This window comes from Fundulus heteroclitus, chromosome 4, assembly GCF_011125445.2.
Source record: "Fundulus heteroclitus isolate FHET01 chromosome 4, MU-UCD_Fhet_4.1, whole genome shotgun sequence".
Lineage (NCBI taxonomy): Eukaryota > Metazoa > Chordata > Actinopteri > Cyprinodontiformes > Fundulidae > Fundulus > Fundulus heteroclitus.
The window spans coordinates 19612802-19637320 of record NC_046364.1 but is presented as its reverse complement, the minus strand read 5'-3'; the positions used below and the strand labels follow the sequence as shown (position 1 = coordinate 19637320).

The following is a 24519-nucleotide window of genomic DNA, read 5'->3' as shown; positions in this document are numbered from 1 at the left end:
TGAACTGAGACCTGACCTGAGAATGTAACTTAGAGCGATGAGTGAGAGATTGGTGCCCCGTTATGAACCATAATGCTCCCTGATAGAGAGCATCCAACATATGCAGACAGGCGGTGCATTTGTAAATTTATTTTTAACACATTCCAACATTTTGTTAGGGCAAGCTGTTGTACTGGATTTAATTTAGGAGAACAACTGTAAAGAGAGCTTAATGTCACTCTTTTTAGACTTCCACTTGTAAAACCTGTTAAAAACTCAGCAGACCATTCGTCGTTATCTTCTCCTCTGTGTTGTTCTGCCACATAAAATCCCAATAAAATACATTGCAGTTTATGGTTGTAGCGTGACAAAAAGTGGAAAAGTTCATGTGCTACAACTACACTTGCAGGAAACTATAGCTGGTACTCCTCATACGCTGGTAGTTATCTCTCTCCACGGCATAGAACGGTAACACAGAGCTCATCTCACTTCACATATTCATGACTGGGACCAAGCGTATTGTGAACTCCAAAGCTGGCCTGCTGGGGAAGTCTGAATATGGGAAGTTAAGAGCCCTGAAGCGTGGCACGTAACCACCAGCTGTTCAGCGGGGGCTGCGCTGAGGTTAGCAGAGGAAGATGCCGATCCCTGGGTGACTGTAGATGCACCGCATTGGAGCAGAGAGAACCTGCAAGGCAACCTGGTGCACCGTCGTTTTAGCTTAAAGGGATGAATGTTAATATGGAGAGGTGGCTACCGTTAACCCAAACACACACCAGCAGCCTTCACACTAAAGATAAGCCACGTATATTCAGTGAAGTACAGAAAGTATTCATTTGAAAGCTCACCCGTGTCTTTTTGTACATCTTGCTCTTGAGGTAGCTGAAGGTCCGGCTGACTTTCGTTGAGTTTCTTCCCTCTGAGTCGCTGCGCAGTGGCCCCGGCTCCTCCTCAGATATACTGAAACACAAGTCAGCATTACTCTGCTACAGCCGCAGCATACCCGCTTCACACGTTCACTCAAACACGTCTTTATAACACCATAAAGGGCCCAGTGCCCACTGCTTCTCTACACTCTTCTTTAAAAGAGTTCAAAGGTCATTGTGGCTGTGGAAAATAATGTGAGCACATTTGAACTAACCTGTATGCTACGGACCCAGAGGTGCTGGAAAACAACCTTGTGCCTGGAAGAAAAGAGGACAGGAAGTGAGGAGGAGAACTTTTTCGTTGAAATCATGTTCTCTGAGGTGTCAGGTACAAACTAAGGTGGTAGAAATGTGTGCAGGGCATAGCAGGCTTAACCTTTCACTGAGTATACTGGCTCACTAGTAAAACGTTTTATATTCACTGGAGCTGAAGGTTGTCAGGTTGTGTCCCAGCTGCGAGGATTTGGCAAGGACGGGACTGAGCTACTTCTAATGCCTAAAAGCTATTTAGCCTTTAGGAACCACTGTAGAAGTGAGGCAAAGCGCTAATGAAGAGACTGAAAGGCTGAAAGCTGCAAGCAGTCCACCCTTCCAATCAGGGACATTCAATCCTAAACGACTGCTGACTCCAAAAGGTCTTTGGCTGCTTAGAAGAGCAACAGCTTCAAAATGTAATTCAGAATACGTATTTTACCCACATTAAATATGTCATCATTACATAATTTGATATTTATTCTTGGCTGTTGAGACTATCACACAAAGATCTAGAGGAAGCGGTCTACACAGTTGAATGCCCATCAAGATAAATTTGAGCACATGTATTCATGGACGAAAAGAAAAACCTGTTCAATAATCATCTGTTTTTAACAAAATCATCAGTGGCACAATTGTCGGTACCTGAGCCGGTATTACTTTGTGTCGACCCAATTTTCGCCTACATCACAGCACCTACTTTTTTCTGTAGAATTCAGATCCATGTTTGTGATTGAAAGACCAAATGATGACAGATTCATCATGTTTTATATGTGCGACAGCTTTTTGGACAAGTCTATTCTGGTCTTCCCCTAATGTGCTCTGCTTAGTGACAGCTGTATGTGTGTCTCGTTTAATCCTACATGGTTGTCATCTATCGTGTGCACTTTTAAATGGTGTTTTGCTATAGTGCCCTTTGTATATATACACAAGTGAACATCAAGTTGTCGAAGGTCAAAGACTGGAATTAGCCTTAGGATGTAGTCTGGCAAACACTCTGGAATTGTTCATTAGTGTGTATTACATCGGTTTTATATAAATAAATCGGAAATCAGACGATTGTGGTTTAAGAGTACAACAGATCTTCATTTAAAATCTCCTGATGTTCTTTGGAGCTTCTGATGTGATGCACAAAGACTCCCAGGGCCTTCAGAAAAGAAACATACCTTACTTAAGAGGGGCGTGAGGTACTTTTCCAGATATTCCTAATTTCTTACAGGTCAATCCCACCTGAAGTATTTGTAGCTGAAAAGCTAGAGGACATAGTTCCTGTTGGGTGCCAGCAGAGTCTAGCAAACTCCACATGTTTACACGTGTCACCCTAAGACATAGAAAGGCTGATGTTTGGCCAAATAACACCTTGACATGTAGATAGTGTCTCAAAGTAGCGGAGAGTTGAGAACCTCAAAATACCACTCATCCCCGCTGTGTTCTTTGGTTACTCTTTTCTCCTTCCTAACCATCCGGCTCACTGTGCGGCATCAGGAGGAGCATCAGTTCTTAGCCAGTGGCCAGGGGCTAAAAGAAATGGGCTTCTATGTAGGATCTTATTTTAACCCCAGGTAACAGACACACATGGATTACTAATTAAAGGTTCTGAGAAATTCTCAGCACTTAAAATAAAATCAAAATAAAAAATGCTATTATGAAGGGTTGTGTGAGTAATAATATTCCTACAGGTTATGTTGTTTCCTTCTGGAATAAATGTACTCAAATTAAATGCTAGATTTCTCTAAATGTTTCTGTGAAAGGGTTATGCTTTTGCAATTAGAGATGTATTTTAAGCCATTTTTAATATCTTTAACAGAAGTGCTAACAATTATTCCTGTATCTGTATAAATCTATACAATATAAAGTCTATTATTATAGCAACCAGTCATTTTTAACTTTGAACATTCAGCTTCTCACCAAATCATCACTTCTGCTCAATATTGAGAAAAACATGAAAGTGTGCAGAGCGCTGCTCGCCAGTCAAAGAGGATAACACGAGCAAAATGAGACAGAAATCACAAATGGAAATATCTTAGGGAATAGAGGAGGGAGAACAAGGTTCGCTGTCTTTGACTAAAGATGACAAGCCCGCATTTATCCTCAGATTACCTGCAGCACCTCTGATGATGTGTTTCCTCTTTCTCTCTTGATTTTGTTCAAGTTTTTGCAGATAGAACTACAGAAAGGCCAGTTAATGCAAAGGTCACGCTGCCCTGTATATGACAAGAGAAGCCAAGGTCCAATTCAACATGGCAAACAGAGTTTACCAGAATAATGAATTCAGAACAAAGTTAAGAAAAAAGGAATAGCTTTGCTTCACAGCATATTCTTTAAATCCGCCATCAAGCTGCCAGTGGATTAATGTGAGCAGTAATCAGCATTCGCCTTTTGATTAATGTTTAGTGCTGCAACTCAATCAGCCTCCATTTTGCCTTCAGCATTGTTCGGCTGAGCCAGTCCTGTGCTGAATGGGAAAATGTTTAAACTCAGAGGAGTTAACACAGGTTTATATTAAAATGGGATTGTTTTTTTCTCTGTAGTCTCAGCCCTTCTGATTCTAAAGAACGTTATGCCTCCCCTGAAGAGGAGAGGCATCCCTAACCCTGCACTACCACAGCTGGGAACAACAGTTTTATTATCAGTCCATTACACTCGGGTGTAGCTACTATCTGGACAGACGGGGGAGGTGGGCTTCTAGGGCTCTACTGGGAACCGCAACCGCCGTGGTTTGGGATATGACTGCTACTTTCTACTGCAACCTTGTTTTCTGTTCGGTACTCACTCGAGTCGTCGTCATCATCGCTTGACGAATAGTCCCCGTAAACGAACTGAGACTTAGATTTGGTGAGGATGGGGGAAAGGTTGAAAGAGAAGGAAATGCGCCTCTTACGTCTCAGGCGTCCCACCGCTGGGAGGCGGAGCGGCGGCAGGGAGGGAAGAGCCACAACAGGCACTCATCATTTGTTTAAACCAAGTAACTGAGAATAAGCGACACTAAGGATGATAAATAGCTTTGTCCCAGCACCTCCTGGTATAAATCAGGCTCTTTAACAGCACCTGTTGCTACTTTTTACTTTAAAGCATCATATTCACCTTCTCTTGTAGGTATTTCTCAGTTTCTTTATAAGACTAAAAAAAAACCTACAGATTCTCATCAACTTCTCAAATAACCTCATCCTCTCCGTATAGCCTTGGCCTCTCCCATTTTAGAAACAATCGTTACCATCACAATAATTTGTAAAACATTGTAGATTGTATCAGGTATCCTGCTACATCAGTTATGCTCCAATTTGTGTCGATTTTTGGGATAAAATTCTAATAAATACTTTGAGGTTTGTGGGTTTTAAACAGACAAAATGTTGCAAAGTTGTAAAGTTGTGCATACTTTGATAGAAGTAGTGGTTTTGAAACCGAGACACTGTATGATTTAAAGACACAGGTCCTTCAGTGATGGTAAAAAAGAAGAAATACTCTTCTAATAGGTCCAAAGAGCCTGTAAGTTTAAAGAAATGAGCTGAAATAGTAGCTGAGGTGTGAACCAGAGGCTAGCACAGACACTCACCATCGCTGTCTTTATGGTTGATGGTGACCATGGACACAGACTTGGTGAGGGGAAGGGTCATGGAGGAGCAGCTGTTTCTCAGCGGCCGATACCGCCGTAATTTCTGCGCCATGAAAGACAAAGTTGGCATCAGATGATCTGCTGCATGAGAATGTTAGAGAGGCAGGCAGAGATGATGTGGAACATGACAGCAGCCGATTAACTGGAAACAGGAACAATGAACTAAAAGGGGAAACTGGATGTTTGACTTGTGATGGTATGTTCACGATCTGTTTAAAAGTCACTGAGAACGAGGGGAATCAAGCGACCTGCGGACAATGATGATTAGTAATTCTCACTAATCCCCTAAGTGACGTTTCTCCTCCCTGTTTAGGAAATCCACTTCTGTCCAGATGAATCAGGCAGAGGATGTTGTTGAGGACCCTTCCTGGTTTACATCACAAGGATCTAAAGTTATTCATTTGTCTCTCAGCTGACCTGTTCGTGCAGTCTGGTGTCCTCCTCCCGCTCCTCCTGCTCCTCCGTCAGGGACACCAGGGAGCCCCTGTCGTCACTGTTGTACCGGGGCATCCTCGATTGGGCCAGGACGCGGGGCTCCTGGATGGCGGAGCCCCTCAGCTCTTCCTGGATCCCGCTGAGCCCTTCCAAGCTGTAGCTGCGCGGACAAACAGAAATACATTGGACTGGACTGTAAACACACCCCGCTAGGCCTGTCTGAACTATCCATCACAGCCCTCTGGACGCATACAACTGTTGCTGCCACGAGACACAGCCAAATCCATGCATTCACCTGTTGGTAGACACACACACACACACACACACACACACACACACAAAGCTGGCTCTGCACAGTGTTTAGTCAGCTGAGTTATCGGCGGCCTCTGGGACAGATTTACAGCTGAAGCAGCTGCAAATAACTTCCAACATCAGCATCAGCAGAGAGGGCCCCGCATCTGTGATTTACAACCCCAATTACATCGATCTATGACTGGGAATAAGAGGCCCTGAAAAAAAATCCAATGCAATGATTATGGGGAGGAAAACTACAGCTACATTTCAGAATGAGCTATGCTAGCGAGCTGCAGCTCAGTCGGCTTCAGGACGGGCTCTCCGACGCTTGGAGGCTCCCGCCGTAAATCTCCCTTTCCCCCGGCCTCTGGGGGGCTGTGGTTTCCCCCCGTTCTCCAGCAAATCATCAGTCCAACACTTTCAAGCATCACTAGCCGAGGCTGGACTAAAAGAATCATCATCAGTGACCAGCCTGGCGCAGCACTCAGCAATCCTCAGGGTTGGGAACGCAGACGGCTATATCTGTCATATTAAAACCTCTTCCCTGGCACGGCATACTCACCCTACAGAGCCAGACGCTCCTTCATCCTGAATAACACCCGCAGAGGCTGCAGCTCTCTGCTGTGCAATGGGAAGCAACTGACTGGCTCACCCAAATCACAAACACACACACACACGAGGAAACACACCTACAACAACGGCTAATGCAAATCAGGTGGCTCGTAAACATGCATCATTCAAAAATGGTCATGTGCTCGGAACAAAAAAGGAGAAGATCAAAACATTGTACCTGCAGGGACGGACTAAGACCGCACCGTTGATGGAGAGAGCCTCAAGAGCTCATAAGTAGCAGACGGGATAGTAGACGTTTTGGGGATAAGGAGGAACAGGCAAGTGGGAAAATACCAGTGAAGCACACAGAGGAAGATGCAGGAGATGAGACATTTCTAAGGTTAGACAGGGAGGAGACAGCGTGTCAGTGTAGCATCACAACCCGTCCCCCGCTGCTACTAAAGACTGGAAACAGGTTCACTGCCGCTCAAAAGTTTGGCGTCACTTAGAAACGTCCTTATATTTTTTGATGACGAGCACTATTTTCTTCAAATAAAACAACATTAAATGAATCAGAAATACAGTCCAGACGAGGTCAGTGAGGTATTCTGTCCATAATGGCACAGTCCCCAGATCTCCACCTATTGAGCTGTGGTGGGAGAAACTGGACCGTGAGAAGGGCCCATCAAGCAGGAAGCATGGGGGACATTTCCTCAGATCACCTCGTCAGACTGACAGCTAGACTGTCAACGCTCTGCAAGGCTGCAGCTGCTGCAAATGGAGCATTCTTTGATGAAAGCCACGTTTGAGGGACAGAATTACCATTTCAAATACAAATCATTATTTCCAACCTTGTCAACGTCTGGACTAAATTTTCTATTCATTTTGCAACTCATTTGGTTATTGACATGTGAGTTTTCTTGGAAAAATGTGACCCGTTTTTGGGTGAGGCCAAACTTTTGAGTGGTAGTGTAGTTCCTGTGACGGTGTCTGCGGTAACACCGCCTCGTTACGCCAGGAGCACCACCAGAACCCCAGCTGCTGGATCTGCTGCTTTCTTCAGCGACAAACATGCAGTAGCGCCCCGTCACAATGTGAGACGTGTCTTAATTAGAGCCGGGCAAACGCAAAGGATGGCTGACGGTGTCGTCAATCTGAGCCATTGAGTATCTGTATCAGGGTCTACGGCATTCTGCAGGAGGCAAAACTAAATGGCAAAATTCCAGAACAGATATAAAAAAAAAAATCTTTAAGCCCAAATAAAAAAGTATCAACCTACAGTCTGACAAAACCTCCAACTCAGATAATTTTTATCCACATTTCCCACTTTGAAAAACACAGTTCCACCCTAAGTCCCTTCTAGAAAATTCCTACATTAAGGATGAGTGAACGCTGGTGAAAAACAACAAAACACAAGACCTTGTGTTTTTAAATCAGCCTTCACGAGCCCAGCACAAACCAACAGATTTGAAACAACTCTACTCTGGTTCATGCCATCAATATTAATGAAGGAAGAAGCAGGTTCCTTCATTGTTGCTTCCTCCTATCCCCCTTCTGGGTAGAAGTGCAGGTTAGAGAATCAACAAAGATATTTTACAGTTTGAACAACTTTTATTCGGGTTTTATTGCTGTGGCACAGACTCTTCTCCTCCAGGGCTGCACTCAAAATCCCTACAGGATCTTTGTAAAAAGAAAAAAAAAAAAAAAGAAAAAGAGGAAAAAACACTCAGTTCTCCATCTGTAGCCATGCAGCTGAGCCTGCAGAGTTACACTTCACTCTTTCCACAGAAAAGAGACGAGGCTCGGCCACATTTTCCTCCACGGTGCTTTATGCACATTCCAGTAGGGGTGAAAAGACAGCAACACTCTGGGGCACAGTCGCCTGCAGGGATGCAGCATAAAGCAGGAGCAGCGCAGCGAGCAGATGTTAAAAAGCAGGAGCATCACATAGTCCACGCTGCATCTCACCAAGACAACAAATCAATCCCAACAACACGTTATCAATACCTTCTCCTGTGAAAGGCCAGCTTCCCCTCACCAGGGCTACGGATGGAACTGGCGGTGATGAAGCACAGACAGGAAGTGGTGCATGGTGGGAGAGATGAATGGTGGTTTGAGAGGACAGCATGTAAGAAACAACATGATGAATGAACTGTTTGTGTTGAGGATGGGACCATCGGTCTAAGTCAGAGTTTTACTGCTGAACTGAAGGGTGGGATGTGCTGGAGTGCCAGCGCTGTTGCTGTTTGTTAACAATAACACTCTTAAATGGACACTTCTTTAGAAATGATTGTTTGATTTCTTCCAAAGAGTTCAGAAGTTTTCTACCTACAGACGCACCGAGTGGCCGTTTTTTTTCAGCTGACATTGATTTGAGAGCTTCGCTGAAGTCTAACCTGTCAATTACAATTTTAGCCGAGTCCTATTTTAAGGTCTAAGACTTAGAAAAAGAGAAAATATGTAGGAATACTCAAAGTATGAAGGACTTATAAGACTATTACCATTTATGCATCAAACCTAGTGGTAATTATCAGATTTTTTTACTAAAGTGAAAAAACTGGATCAAAGTATTGCATCCTGTGGGTTGATATGTTTATGTTGATTTCTTAATTTTGATCCTATGAATAGATGGGGAGGGGGGATTAAATTTTCCAGCAATCAAGGAAAATTAGGACTATTTCAACCTCTGGCTGATTAATTGGTGCATCTCTACTTCTACCATCCTCACATCTGCTAGATACACAACAAGCTGAAGCCAGGAAACACTTCAATTAGCCTGGAAACAGCTGGGAAAGTCTGAAACATGTCCATGCCAAGAGCAGTGGCTCTCTGAAATCTCTCCCAAATGCCAACTTCTAACGCGGGGAGGAGACTTGCTGCATAAAGCCATTAAAGAGCTACAAGCATGACCCCTTGTCATAGCACAAATACCTTTAATCTAGAATTAATGAGCTTTAGAGGTGCTTGTGGGTAGATTTCTGCTCTTTATGTAAAACTAATATGCTGCCGGTGAAACCTTCATATTTATCTAAGTGACACTCTAATGCTGCCTCACAGGAAGAGGCAGACCCCTGCTCTTCACAATGTATCAATCCTCGCGTATCCTCGCACGCCTGATGCAGTTTGTTAAGTCCTAAGCCCCCACGCACTTCTAATGAATTTTAATCTATTCTAAATAGATTCCCCAATAAGTAGCGACAGAAAACTTTGATCCGGCATGTTTAAGCAAAGCTGTAAAAACAGGAACTGAAGAAGCAGGAGATTCTAACCCCAGCGATGCGCAAAGCGTTTCTCAGAAACCAGATTGAATGGGATCTGTTTGTCATGTGTTAACATTAGTTTGTGCTTTAAGTTGGGTGCTTTAATTCCTAAATAGGTCTTAGGTCAGTTAGGTGGCTCAAAATGCTCCAAAAACTATGGTTAAAGAAATTGGAACGCACTAAAAGGGATGCACATGCAGCCATTGCTCAAAGAATCACTTTAAGAGCTTCAAACTATTAAAGGCAGCTATAAAAAAAATACAAGAAGGTTCCTCCTTCCTTCCTCCAAATACAGAGAAATACAGGGGTGGCTTTTGTGAATTTTAACACAAAATTAGAATTCAAACAAAAGCGCACTGTTGATTTCTTCCCTGCTGGGTGTTTATCAGCAGCAGCAGCAGCAGCAGCATCTCTTCCTGCCGCCGTCTCTCTGCTAGGTGAGGCCAGCTCCACTCGCTGCTCTGCTGTCAGCGTATGCGTGCAGACCCGCAGACAGCCGGCCGGTGTGAGCACGTTGATGCTTATCAACATCACGCCGTGCCAGTGTTAACCCTTCTGAAAGTGTGTCACTCTTGAAACGCTTCGCAAGAAAACGTTCATCTAAGATTTGACCAAACACAAGATAAGTGGAGGCAAAGCCAGCAGGATGTACAAATGATACCTTTACCTCACCGATTCAAGCCTGCCTACATTCAATAAGTTTGATCTGGGTGTTTGGTGTTCATCCGTTCCCACGAAGAAAAAACATTTTGTCTAGCTCTCTTTAGCGACCATACAGATTTACCAAACTTTAAAGTTCGGAGAACAGCCTCTGCTTTTTATTTCCTGATTGAAGTCCTGCTGAGTCTGCATTACAAAAGGATTGTATCAAAAGGTGATTTATTTTTTTTTTATCCCTACAAATTACAAATAACCCAAAAATGTAATGAAAAAGGCACATACTTTTTCTATGACAGAAATCAGCTGACGGGGATTTTTATCCCGCCTGCATTTTATTGTGAAGTGACTTCTGTTGACTGGAAACAGTTGCTTTCCACGTGCCTGTGATTCGGGTTAAGAGGGCAGCTTTCATGTGCTTAGTTTGAGGAACATGTCGGCGCTCTTGTGTCTGCTCCCGGTCTGTGTACACGTTTGTGATACTCCAACAGCCTCCTGACAAATGGCAACACAGCTGCTCAAAGAGAGGGCATCAAAGTGCTGCAATGGTGCAGAGAGGATGACATCAGCGAGCTTTAATAACGGCGGCATTTGATCCTGGAGACATCCGGTCTCCTGACACCTACCCTGATGTCTAGGATAAAGGAGTAACTACCCCGCTTTCCCCATGCCTTCTGTAACATCAACAGGTTGACATAATAAATATTGATGCACCACAGATTGGAACTGACTAAGTTTTCCTTGATTGGGCCTGATCCAAGATCTGCACTAATAAAAGAGAAAAAAGTTGTTTTATCGTTTATTTAATGCATCAGAGCTAACAGCTCTCACCATATTTAATCTATAAATAGATTGAAAAATAATAACAATCAGATGAAGATTAGGGACAGGTGCTTTTGGGTTTTCTTTTGTCAGAATTTGTTTCAAACCCAGAATCAGGTGGAAACCTGAATCGTCAAGCCAGACGGGTGAGAAAAGGCCCATCGGTGCGTCTATAATAAAATAAAACGTTGCTTCCAGCTCTCACCTCCTCTGGTTCATCTCTGATTCTCCTCCGTTGTTCTTTCCTGGACCCCAGCTGTGGCGGCGAAGGGGCGACAGAGAGCGCTGGCTGCTCCGGAGGAGGCAGGAACGCCGCGGCACCTCCGTCACTCTGTCTTTTGCTTCCTCGTCAGCGTCCGCTCCTCCTCCTCCTCCTCCTTCTACCCCGGCAGCAGTATCCTGGCCCTCTGTGTTAGCAGCCTCAGGATGGATGCCCTCCTCTGGGCTCCAGCTGCAGCTCAGGCCCTGGCTGCCTTCAGGACTGGAGCTGGACGGGCCGACGCTGGCCGTGTCGTCTGTGGAGGAGCAGGAGACGGAGACCTCGCTGGTGCTGTCTCCTCCCGTCACCGGTTCATCGCTCTGCAGACATCCAAGCCAAGTTAGACGTTAGTATTACGGAAACATCCCTGCCTCGCTCCCTAAGTCTCAACAGAAGAGGCCACGCCTGAAAGGGAAAGGTTTGCTGGGTCCTACAAGAAAAACTTTGTTTAATAACTTTAAAGATTTTCTCCCAATAAAAAGTGGCCCGTAAACCAATAATAACAAACTTCAGTATTTAATTGGTCAATTTATGGATCATGATTTAAAGCACACCAATTTCTTGAGAAATTTCTTGAGAAATTGTTTTTATTGTTTGGGTTTATGTTAATTCTTTTGCTCACAAAAGCCCCCTCGCCATTTCACAGAAACTGGCTTTTGCCCCTTTTGCTGATAAGAGCCTGCGCATCTTTTCTGATTCTGGCTATGTAACGCCTTATGTCAGCTCTCTACCCAACATACGCGATTGAAACATGGATTCAGTCCATCTGACAAGAGCTTAAGTCCAGATGAGCAGGCCTGTAGCAAGCTGTAGTCAGCTCCTTCAAAGACATGCTGCTCTGAGCTCCCAGACGGCTATTTAAAAACAGCATTGCCTTATTAAGCACAAGTGGTGCTCATTTAGTCTCCAGATTATGAATCGCTTTGTTTTGTGCAACCAGAAATATTTCCAAACAGCAAATTTAGCTTAGTCTTTTTTTCTCTCTCCCCAAATCAAGAGAAAAGTGCAGAGTGCATCTTTCAGCCAGTAGTACCAGCAGTGCACAGCATGGCGTGGGCCCGTATGATCAACTTCACACTGTGAAACTGAGACAGCTTACAGGGGGAACTCCGACACACGAGGACAACCAAGTCTATGTGTGGGACCTATATTTACCCTCAAAGCTGACACCGACTCCTCAGACCAAACAGTGTTGAGTGTAGAACGACACATTTCTGTCTTTCTGTGCGTTAATTACCCATTTCCCTTTACAGCTTCTTGGTGGTGACAAACTCGTTAACCTTTTTTTAACAGAATAACCCCGTCAGTGAAGACGACAACATGCAAATCCTTTTCTTTCTGCTTGTGTCTGTTAAAAAAAAAAAAGTTAAGAAAAACCAAGATTCCTACAAGGGTTGTACTTCTTTTGCTGATTTTTTTTTTCTCCAGCGTAGCAGACAAGCTAGTGGGAGTGACCTAGAGTCGAGGGTGGGAAGATTCTTGCTCTGCTTGCGTAAGCACAGCATCAATGGAGGAATATGTCAAATCAACTTTACCACAGAACCTAACAAAACAGCAGAGATTACCATGCAGAAAACAACAAAACGAGCTAAAATGGAATAATAGAACAGATGTGCATCAAAGCGCTGTTAATCACCTGGGCTATCACATTATATATACATCAGCATTTCTTCTCTGAAGCATGTTATGCATTTGGAGAAGGCTGGGAGACTATTTAACCCACAGGAATGGAGCTTAATGAGGACCAAATGGCAGGGCTTAAGCATAACGAGCAACAGCCACTTTATAGCAACACTGACATTATAACAAACGCCATTAGATGATGGGGGAAACAAAGCTTTCGCAGATGTTGCTCCGGCGCACACACACTTTTCAAACACTGTCACAAGTCACTAGGCTGCGCGGGCCAGGAAAGAGACTCTGCGTGCAGTTGTTCTGTGTCTCCCTGCTAAACTCCTGAGTGGAGATGGGTGGGAACGGGCTCCTGCACGGACACTCACAGGTTTAGGGAGGTTCTCTGGGAGCTAATTCGTAGGTGTGAGCTTTAACTGGGCCTATTGTGCTGCCAGCTGCAGTGTTAGCGCCAGCATAGAGCGGCTTCTGTTGGAGGGCTGGGAAAGAAAGATCTGCTTTATGCTGCAGGAACAACTTCCTCTGGGAGTGAGGGAACGTGTGAGCTTGTGTATGTGGGCGCACGTGACTGCAGCCCAGGCTGGCTGTGGAGTCGGGAGGACGATTCAGACAGGATTAAATATTTTACATTTCAGGCTCTTTCAGCTTTCTCATGCCCTCACACACAACAATTAATGTTACGCTTTCTTTCCGCAAGGGCGCATGATACATGCTGAGCTCACGTGTTAATGAGATCGACGCCGTGGCCTTTAGAGTTATGAAACAGACCATTTTTTTTTTTATCCCTTTTCTACAACTGCAGAACTGCAGCTTGCTAAAGAAAGGACATTTTCTCTTCAGAGAGAAGCCAACGCGCTAATCCTCTCTTTCAGTATTTAGCTTCTGTGGCCTTTGTTTGAAATCAAAGCCTGCGAGCCTCATGCCACATTTCACCCATCACTCACCCTCAGCATCCCAGCAAACACTGGCAGGCAGCTGATAATCACTGGGCAGACGTCATTGTCCGCTGCTGTTTACGACTAACAGAACATATGGTTCCAAATGCAGCGAGCGCGTTTCGAGTGCTCGACGCAGCAGAAGGATGCGACGCGGAGAGATGCGTGCACTTTAACAACGACCAAAGGCTTCCCTGGCTTCACACAGCCTTTCAGCGGCAGCAGAGTGACAGCGGGGACCACGGTTTGCACTTTCCCCAGCAGCAGAGCAGAGCTGCTGGCGTCAGAAAATGCCTGGTTGATGTCTGGGGTCTCAGCCTCAGGCTGCTGATAAATAAAACTGAGCTCAGACTGAGGGAAAAACAGCTAGGTTATACATGGGAAATATTCCCTATAGGCGCAGTTGCAGAGGCAAACAAAAATATATTCCTGCTGTTCGACATGAGTGAACCTGATGTTTGGAGCGCAGCCAGCGAGGCATAAAGAGTCTGCTGCCAAATCAAATCGGATTTCCTCTCATTTTGAAATGAACAGAGCATTGGAGGAGTATTCATTTTTTGCATCTCATTACAACAACTAACTTCATGTATTTTATTGGGATTTTCTGAGCTGCTCCAACTCAAAGCTGTTCGTAACTATGAAGGAAAATGATACTGGATTTTAAAACCCACTGCGCTACAATATTGCTCAATATTAAATACAATCTAATTGACTGATTTCAGAAGTTACATAATTAAAGAATACAGAGAAATATTTCGGTATTAGTAGGACTGATCGATAATTGAATTACAATATTTATTTATTTTTATTTATTTATTTATTCGAACATGATACAAATATAAAAATAAAATAGTGCACAGTAACAAGAAGTGCATAAGAAAGAAGAGAAAATACAGATTTTTGTTTCAGTTAACATATCATGCTCAAAACGGGGTAGGAAGAAGTGAGAACTTATAAACTCCTACCCCTAAACACTTGAGATTTTAGAGTCCTACTGTCATTAAAAAAATAAAAAAATAAATCAAAATCAAAGTGGCAGTTTGAAGTAACAGTTACTAATATTTACCTATACATTTTCCCATTTTATGCTGGTTTATCTTTCTAAACCCTTACACCAAGTTATTATCTTCAATACACACCTTATTGCTTTCTGTCCCCATGTGTATATCTATTGAAAATTACCTCTTTGTACCTTCTTTTGAATTGTGTTAAACTATTGCTTTGTTTTAAATCTTCATGTAACTTATTCCATAACTTTACACCTTTAATTGAAATACAGAAGCTTTTCCTTGTTGTTCTAAAATTGCGGATCTTGAAGATTAAGTGACCCCTTAAGTTATACCCCCCTTCTCTTTCAGAAAACGTGCTCTGTATGTGCTCAGGTAACAACTTCTTTGATACCTTGAACATAAATTGAGCCATTTTAAATTCTACAAGGTCGTCAAATTTGAGAATTCTGGATATTATGAAGAGCGGGTTTGTATGCTCATAATAACCGACATTATGGATGATTCTAATGGCTCGTTTCTGTAGGACGGTTACCGGATGTAAAGAGCTCTTGTAATTAACTCCCCACACTTCACAGCAATATGATAAATATGGTAAAATCAGAGAGTTATATAGAGTATGAAGTGATTTAGCATTCAATACATGTCTAGCTCTGGCCAATATGGATATACTTCTACTGAGTTTACTCTGTAAGTGTTGAATATGAGGTTTCCAACTGATTTTGTCATCTATTATTAAACCGAGGAACTTATTAGCAAAAACCCTTTCTAGAGTTACGTCCTCTATTTGAACTTGAATTTCAATATTTTTATAACAGTTCCCAAAGACCATGAATTTCGTCTTGTCCAAATTTAGGGATAATTTGTTATGGTCAAACCATATCTTTAACTTACTAATCTCTGAAGTGACTGTTGAGAGAAGATGCTCTAAATTATCTCCTGAGGCTAGAATATTTGTGTCATCAGCGAATAAGATAAATTTTAATACATTGGACACTTTACTGATATCATTTATATAAAGATTAAATAAAATTGGTCCCAATACTGATCCTTGTGGTACTCCACAGACAGTCTCCTGCCAATCAGATTCCACATCTCCCAATTTCACAAATTGTTTCCGGCTCTTTAAATAACTCCTCATCCAGTCAGAAACTACTCCCCTAATTCCATAGCGTTCTAATTTTTTAAGTAGGCTTTCATGATTTATTGTATCAAAAGCTTTCTTTAAATCTATAAATATCCCTACTGCCAGTTTCTTACTATCTATTGCGTTGGTTATTTCTTCTATTAAGTCAGTTACGGCCAGCGATGTTGACCGGTTTGCTCTGAATCCATATTGACTGCTGATAAGTAGCGAATGTTTTTCTATGAATTGTTCCAGTCTTTTCTTAAAGAGTTTTTCCAGGATTTTAGAAAATTGTGGGAGAAGAGAAACAGGCCTGTAGTTAGTGAAGAGGTGTTTGTTGCCAGTTTTATACATTGGTTTGACCTTTGCTATTTTCATTTTGTTGGGAAATGATCCTGTCTGAAATGATAAATTGCAAATATAAGTTAGTGGTTTAGAGATTCCTTTAATTACTATTTTAATAGTTTTCATGTCCAGATCATCACAGTCAGTGGAAGTCTTATTTGTACAGTTATTCACAATGTTTATGATTTCTTCTTCTAGTACAGGGTTGAGATATAAGGAGCTGGGATTATTCTCAATTAGATATTGCTGAGTTGCAGTTTTTGTAGTCGGTATTTTTTCTGCTAATTGAGGTCCTATATTAACAAAAAATCTATTAAATTTATTGACGACACTTTTCAAATCAGTTATATTCTGTTCATTATCTATAAAATAGTCTGGATATTTGTTATTGTTAACTTTTCTAATGACTCTATTTAAAATATTCCATGTTTCCTTAATGTTGTTTTTATTCCTATCCAGTAATTTATAATAATAGTCCTTTTTACATGTTTTTATAATATTAGTTAACTTATTTTTATATTTCTTATATTTGTTTTCTGATTCAGACGTTCTATGTTTTAGAAATTCTCTATAAAGTTTGTTTTTCTTTTTACATGCCTTTTGTATTCCTTTTGTGATCCACTGTTCATTTTTTTGATTGCTTTTCCTGTTATATTGTTTGATTGGGCAGTGCTTGTTATATAATATTTTAAATATTTTTAAAAATTCATCATATGCTGAATTCACATCATTCATTTTATATATTAATCTCCAATCATAGGCCAACAACTCGGCTTCTAGAGCTCTTAGTGTCTCTTCAGACGTAACCCGTTTGTAATGCGTCTCTATTTTTTGATTGTCTGTTTTGCACTTACAGTCGTAGACTGTAAGTGCAAAACAGACAAAACAAAACAGACTATATATCGAGCAATAGACAAGACCCACCCTCTTCAAAGAGTTCAGAGAGCACGTGTTGTTTTTTCTTTTTTTTAAACTAGGAGTTTAGTAAAATGTTGGTTGAACAAAGGGTTGTGTTTAAATTCAGTGTTCTTTATTTAAGAATAAGTCATTAAGCAACAGCATAAAATCATAAAATGGTCAGGGCTGCACTTAAAATATATGTCATGAATTTTTTGATAATTATCTATATCAATCAATATCATTTCCATTCTATGGATACAATTTTTTTATATATTGTCCAGGCCTAGGTGTTCGTATAAACCCAACTGTTTAGTGAAGGTCTCAGAGGTTTGTTGGAGAACACGAGTGAAGGAACAGCGTCATGAAGATAAAGGCAGACAGAAAGCTGAGAAGTTTAAAGTGGAGCACTGTTGAATCCATTACCCAACAACAGCGAGTACAGCCCAACTCCAGACCTACCACAACATAACCTAAACTCACCGGCAGAGCTAGGATTGAACTAATAGGAGAAGGGCCATGGTGACTCTGGAGGAGCTGCAGAGATCAACAGCTCTGAAGGAGCAATCTGTGGAAAACTAACATAAAACATCAACCTCACTACCCCATCCCCACAGTGTAACATGTTGGTGGTAATATCATGAAATGGGGATGCTTTATTTAACCAAATGAAATTTTGCAGCAAATTATATTCTACTCTGTGAGGGTCTATTGCATTAAAAAAATCCTTTTAAAATACATTGAAGTTTGTGATTTCGACATAAAACTATGGGCGGATTTTAAACAGTATGGATACTTTTGTAAGGCTCCGTATTTGGAGCTCTTTCACAGTTACATGTTTGTGCAACATAAACTAATAAAGTAACACATCCACACAGGGTTTATTTCATATATTCCACATCGGAGGAAAATGCGCCGCTCACCACAACCCTCTTGTCATTTTACAGACCTTGCTAAAGATGCTGTCATATCCTGGCTCTGCATTCAGGAGGCTTTCAATGTCACTGCCAGAATCTCTGTGAGTGGATGAGGGACAGCTGGTGGAGCTGCTGGTTCTGCTGGGCAAACCAGGAAATGCTGAAGACGAGGAGGAATCTGAAACACACAACATCAAAAAATCAACACCTCGCAGGATGACAGTAAAGCCAGAGAAATGCTTCATGCTTGAAATGTGGGGAATAGTTTCATTCCACATGATATATGTCTACATCTACTTGTCAACAGTAAGTTTGTCTGTGCACAGCACCTCATCACCAAAGCAATTTCCTCATACGTGTAAAACACTATTAGGCAGTAAAAATCATTCTGATACTGAAAACACAGAAGAAACAAATATGCATGTTTTGGCATTTGAGGAGGAAAAGTTAGAGCTGGATGAGCCTTAAGCAGTTCAACAAACCTGTCAAAACAGTTTTTTTGTTGTTGTTAGTATCTAGAGTAAGCATGTGTGTTAGACATCGGTGAAAATGTTTCTTGGAAGCTGAGGAGGTGTGAAAAGCCTTGAGGACTGACGGCTAGCTGTCCTAAATGAAGCCGTCTGTGCCGCACCGCTAACCACCACCGTTTGTGCTCCTTAAAAGCTCGGAGGCCAAAACTTCAAGCAAAATCTAAGTCAGAGAAAAACCGACAACGATCTGAAAAGCAGAGCGACATCAGAGCGCTTATTAAGCTTTCTGTAGTGTTTTCATAAAGCCTCTAGGTAAAAGTCCATTTCAGTTTGCAGTTAATTGGTCGGGGGGGAAAAAGCCATGTAATGGAGAAATGATGGTGCCCACAGCCACTAACCCAACTCACACTTGTCCATCTAATTTAACTCATCACAGTAAACAGTTTAAAAGTCGCACATTTTAAAACCATTTCTCCCACTTCAAACCCCACATTCAGCTGCTCTCATTAGGCTACAGTGGCCTTGAACCAACATGGCTTTTTAACAGCAGGCCACAGAAAGCAGTGTTTTTAGGTTTACGCCCACCATTACTCCTAACCCCTTATTGAACCACAAATAAGCACGTCTAAAGTCAGCACCCAATTCACAGCTCCTACAGCAACACGGCCCTGGAGGCTGGATGGGGAGTGGGTTTGCAGGGTTCCTGTGCATGTAGGGACATGTACTGATAATATTCCAGGCCAAGCTAGAAGAGGAAGCTTGATATAGCAGCGGGCTTTCTTTAGCCAGCTGCCAGGAACAACTGGATGAGATCATCCACCCAGTTCATAGTTTTGCGTTATTCCAGATGCCTGTTTGGGCCCCGAAATGCGGAACTTTGTCCCTGAGGAACATTTTTGCATTCACTGCACTCATGAGAGCAAGAGGAAGTAGGTTTTTTCAAAAAATGCATCTGCGCGCTCATCCTTCAAGATGCTTACATCTGGGATTTTTCTGAAAGGGAGTGGGCCTAAAGCCACTAGCCAGGCTTTTATTTTATTTTTTATTAAGTCAAGCTCACTTTAGATACAGTTTGTCACCTATGGTCAGTTGTTCTATGTGTTTCACTGCTTTGTTATAAATGTATGTTTAATCAAGACAATCATAATAATAACCTTTTATAAATGTATGTTTAATCAAGACAATCATAATAACTTTCCCTGCCCACAATCTAGCTTCCATGCTCACATCTCTATGGTGGCTTCACATGAGTGCTGCTTGGATTTTTAAAAATAAAGAATAAAGTTTCTATTTCTTTATTTTTGCTTTATTTTTGCTTTATTTTTGCAGACTCTACATCAAAGTCTGTCAAAAGATTCCCGTCCGCCACAGCAATACACACTGATTTTCTCAACTCCTCCGCCTATTGAAATGTCATCAACTCAGACAAATACAAAGACAATTCACTCTACTTCCTCCATTTTCGGATTTTGGGGAATTTTGTGCCCAAATGTCTTTTTATTGGCAGCCAACATGTGTTGGGTAAAGAAGATTACACAACTGAATAGTACCTTTAAAGCTCCGAGGTCACGAGCTGAAAACACACAGCAAGCTGATAAACTGTCTTTGCAAGCAAGCAAAATAGGGAACAAAAGAAGCAACTTTCAGCAATAAGAATGTCTGAAATATGCTCTCTGCCTGCTCTCATGAATGCTTAAAATTGCAGACTGACAAGCAGCGCCTACATAGCCTTAAACATGCAGGCCTGACTACAGAGAGGTGAAGATAAGAGGAACGGAGAAGTCAGCGTTGTGCTTAACATCCCGCTGTAGACCAAAGCTGCTCAAACATTTATCACACAAACATATATTCTTTCAACACAAAGTGGGCAAAGACCTTTGAAGCATAATATTGTGTTTGACACAATACATTATTTTAAAAGAAAGCAATCCTTTTTATTAACCCACTGATTAAATTGAGAAAGCTTGATATTATGTGCAGACCGACAGCAAGGTCTCTGTTAACTTCCACAACTTCTCTTATGATCATGAGAAACCTTACTCTGACCAGCAAGTCCGTGTTCAGAAACAAATTTGAACAGAGCTGCTCATTTGAAAGCCTTTTTGGCCTTTATTGAGAGAAAGCTGGAGGGGACGCAGGAGGATGCAGCGTTGGTTACAGACTCCACCCCCTCACGCCTGTTCACCAAAACTAGCAGAGGACTGTGATCCCTGACAGCTGTCTTCCTCCCGCTGTTACAAACACAGTCAACCAAACCACACAGAGAACAGGTGGAGCACGCTTAGATGGCTCTGTGGGTGGTGCTGAATGTGAAGCTGCTCGTCCAGCTGTGGGGATTGCACTGAGTCACTATGGTGCAATATGAACGTGTGCTGGCATGGTCAAAGTATTACGGTTTTAAAAAGTGTCAAAAACTCAACGATTTCTTTTAAAAGGAGATGTCAGGGAAAGTGCCAGACTGACTGGAGTCTTCTTCCACTGCATGTAAAGAGTAACACAGCTCAGCTTCCCACCACCTGGGGCTGCCCACTGCCAGCCAGCTGGATGGAAGAAAGTTACTATGCTTTGCAAGAGCAGGTGGATGGGGGTGCAGAGAGCTGGACTGCACTGTGCTCCATACAATGCCGCCCCTAACACACCCCACCTGTGGCTGCACACTGTCAGTAAACTAGCTGACAGAAAGCCAACACTTTGCACCTTGCTTCCAACAAAGAGATTTGGCTGGATGGACATATTTTACTTCATGAAAAACTCGATCACTCAAGCCCTGGAAACTAAAACAATACCAATCATCATTTAAATTCGGTTTTAAAACCATAATCAACAAGCAGCAAGCTGGTATTTCCTGTTATATCCATTGACATTTAGAGACCAGACAGAATTTTTCTTTTAAAAAAGCCCAGATGCTTTCTGGGGAAAATATTGATAAGAATCAGATCGTAATCTGCTGAAAGTCTCCCGGCTGCTGCAGAATCTGCTTTGTTATACATATACAGGTACGAGTCAGTAAGAGATTCTAACTGTACTACTTACTAGTAAGTATCATTAGATGTGTAAAAAACAGAACTGGCAGTAGATAGATACATTTAAAATAATGACTGCTTTTTACAGTTATGACGATATCTGGAACATGTATTCTTCATTCCTGATTTTATTAATTAATTATTAATAGCCTTCAAACAAAAACGTACAATTAAAATGTCCTACATTTAGTAGTAGTTCTGAGGCGCTTATTGCACATAATACTGTGGTAATCCGACTGGGTGGTCAGCTTGTAACGATACTGCCGACGTGCTGCTCATAGTTTGCAATTGGCAAAAACAGTGGTTTTAAATCGGTTACATTAATAATAAATTTTTTTAAAGTGATTTGTAGCAAGAAATATTTCTGAAAAGCAAAGTCTCTTTCTTGAGAGTAAGAGAAAAGCATAGTAGTCTTCTTTCAGCCAGCCAAAGGTGTGATAAAAGATTTGAGGAGGACTGAAACCATAACTTTGGTACACCTTGATACCAGAAATCGGTCTGTGGCAACTCACAAGTTTAACCACCATTTAGAAAATGTTAAGTTGGAGGATTATTGAAAGCAGCATGAAATGTGAGGGTAATGGCACATGACCAACAGAAGATAATGTAAAGCTTAACTATGAATCATGTACAACAGTGTGTTTTAAGTCTTCAATGTATCTTTTTTCACTTTGATCCTCATCCAGAGGCAGAATCTCTGATCCTGTACAAATAGTACCGCTGAATTAAGAAGAGCAGAAGAGGACACAGCCTCACCCAGGGAAGAAAGAATATCATGGAACATGCAGATCAGCAGCGTAACAGCGGCATGACTCAACATGGAGCCGCAAACCTGGCAGCCTCCCAGCCTCTGCTGCTCCGGCAAACAAACCCAGAGTGTGGGGACGCTGCTCCACGTTCTTCCTCAAACGTCCCACACCACAAACACAACCTGTCCTGCACAGAAATGAAGAGACCTCGGTTCTGTGTTCCTCTTTCTTTGTTTATCTGTTTGCAGAACGGAGTTTATGGAGTTCAAGGAACTTCGTTGCCATCAAAATCACGTTTTCAATGAACTCCACTTTTTGTTGCATTTGTTGAAAAGAACAAGAAGATCCAACTTTATTTAACAATCCACACACTAATATACACAATAGCCAATCATTTATCAAAGCTGAGCCCAAAATTAACCATAACCCTGGGAGAATCGGATTTAAAGTAATTTTTATCCAACCAGGAAGTTTTTATTTCTCCTCAAAGCCCACACCGGCTCTCTCCTCGGGTTCATGTCTGTGTGGACTTGCAGAGCAACGGAGGAAATGTAGCTGTGCTGGACAATATGTAGCTAACATTAGAGAGAAATGGTGTGTAGCAGCACCAGATTTCAGGTGGTACGTTTATATTTGATGAATGATTTTTCTTCATCAATTAGAGATTATAAAAACTGATGGCATCGACGTTCTACAGACTACACAAAGTTGTGCCACTGCAGGAGCCTAAATATCATGGGAATCTTAATCAGCAAATATTAAAATTGATCACTTGTCTACCTTTGTGACTGGATGGAAGATGAGCAGAAAAAAAAACAAAACCTAAAGACTTCATTTATCTTGATGAAAATAGGAAATGCGTTTTGATTGCTGTAACTGGGCTCAGGGATTCTCAGGAGTATCGCCGCTCTACCTAACACGATGTTGTATGAATCTAGACTGCCTGTGATGAATTGCTGACTTGCAGGGAACAATAAATACAGTAGGATCATGATCAGCATGTAAGCAGATTTAAACAGCCAGTGTTGCTGAGCTCTCATGCATAACAAGGCGCTGAAGGTGAGGGTTTCCTGGATGCAGCACTTTGGGCTGTTAGGTCAGTCTGGCTCGTCACACAGAGGATACGTCATCACTACATCCCTCGTTCGAGTCGGCAACTCTGCGTGTCCACAAACAAGTCAGGTGATGTGAGCTGCAATGGAGGCGGACTGACTTCTACAACCCTCGCTGATTGAGGAATAAGTATGTGACACCCTGTAGTGCAGTTCTGCTCAATATCGCACGAGACAGCTGGGTTGAAACTCTTCGTGATAAATTCGGCCAAAGCCTCCGCAGCCAGACAGAGAAGAGCCAACAGTGCTGGTTTTTCAAAATAAAGTAAATTTTAACATTTCATGATATTTAAATTCATTACAAACTTTGATAATAATTAGAATAAATGCACAAACATACAGTAGCTATGCCTTATCATATGCTTTACATTGTTTTAACATTTTTTTATTTATTCATTCTGAAGGTGTGGCGTCACGACACGATCAAATGCATGTAGACCCTGGATTGAATGTAGCATACAGCGCTTTGGGCCCTCAGGACATGATGAAGGGGTATACAAGAGCAGGCCATTTACCAATAAAACATATTAGAGAAATATGCATTACTACTGTCTTTTGTTCATCTAAGCCAAAAATGGAGGAGCCGATGTCACAAAAACAATGAAGAAATGGATAAAGAAAAATTACCATTGTTTCCAGCAGATCATTAATGTTCATACACTAGGACTGGCCCCCGAACGAACATGTAATGAAATTTAATGTTCCATAAATCACACATAGAACCTCTCCTATAATCACTGCTGCACACAAAGTCTTTTAACAGTTCTAAATAAATGTAGCTTAGTGCCAATTTGTTTTAGTGTTTAAAAAAAAACAACTAATATCTAAACCTTAATCTTGAATCAGGACACCCCACAAATTACTTTTCCAGAGTCAATTACACAAACCCTGACACTGATAAATGGCGATTCAGTGAATTTGCACTATACCACCAAAATGAAAGTTAAGTAAAACTTTGTCTTTGCTCCAAACCAAGCGTCTTTAATGATCATACATTTGTAGATGTAGTGCTGCACAATCGTCTAAACATGCTTTTGGGGATGCAATGAAATGAGGGGATTAAAATGGAAGATATAAAAAGCGAATGCTGCTTCTGCCTATTAGCGACCATCACCACTAAGCAATTATGACAGGGACTCCTTTCCTTGCCTACAATGTAAAGAAAAAAAGAAAACGACTGGAGACAGCAGAGCACTGTAGACATGGAAGAAAATGTAATAAAAACACCTCGCATTCTCTCTAATAATTTGTGTGCTC

The 24519-nt window shown here is 41.8% G+C and overlaps 1 protein-coding gene across 6 annotated transcripts in view; it reads right to left on the bottom strand.

Annotated features, from left to right (window-relative positions):
* The window catches only part of LOC105934128 (A-kinase anchor protein 13), a 117498-nt gene that overhangs the window by 38423 nt on the left and 54556 nt on the right, over positions 1–24519 (bottom strand). For 4 of the 6 annotated variants that reach the window (XM_036136243.1, XM_036136245.1, XM_036136246.1 and 1 more), the window contains exons 10-17: positions 17941–18086; positions 10996–11369; positions 8059–8106; positions 5188–5365; positions 4711–4813; positions 3931–4056; positions 1121–1163; positions 828–939 (exon numbers count right to left, since the gene is read on the bottom strand). In XM_036136243.1, the coding sequence (XP_035992136.1) occupies positions 828–939; positions 1121–1163; positions 3931–4056; positions 4711–4813; positions 5188–5365; positions 8059–8106; positions 10996–11369; positions 17941–18086 (1130 nt within the window). The remainder of the gene's footprint in view (positions 1–827; positions 940–1120; positions 1164–3930; positions 4057–4710; positions 4814–5187; positions 5366–8058; positions 8107–10995; positions 11370–17940; positions 18087–24519) is intronic. The other 2 variants (XM_036136248.1, XM_036136247.1) reach the window with 2 other exon arrangements.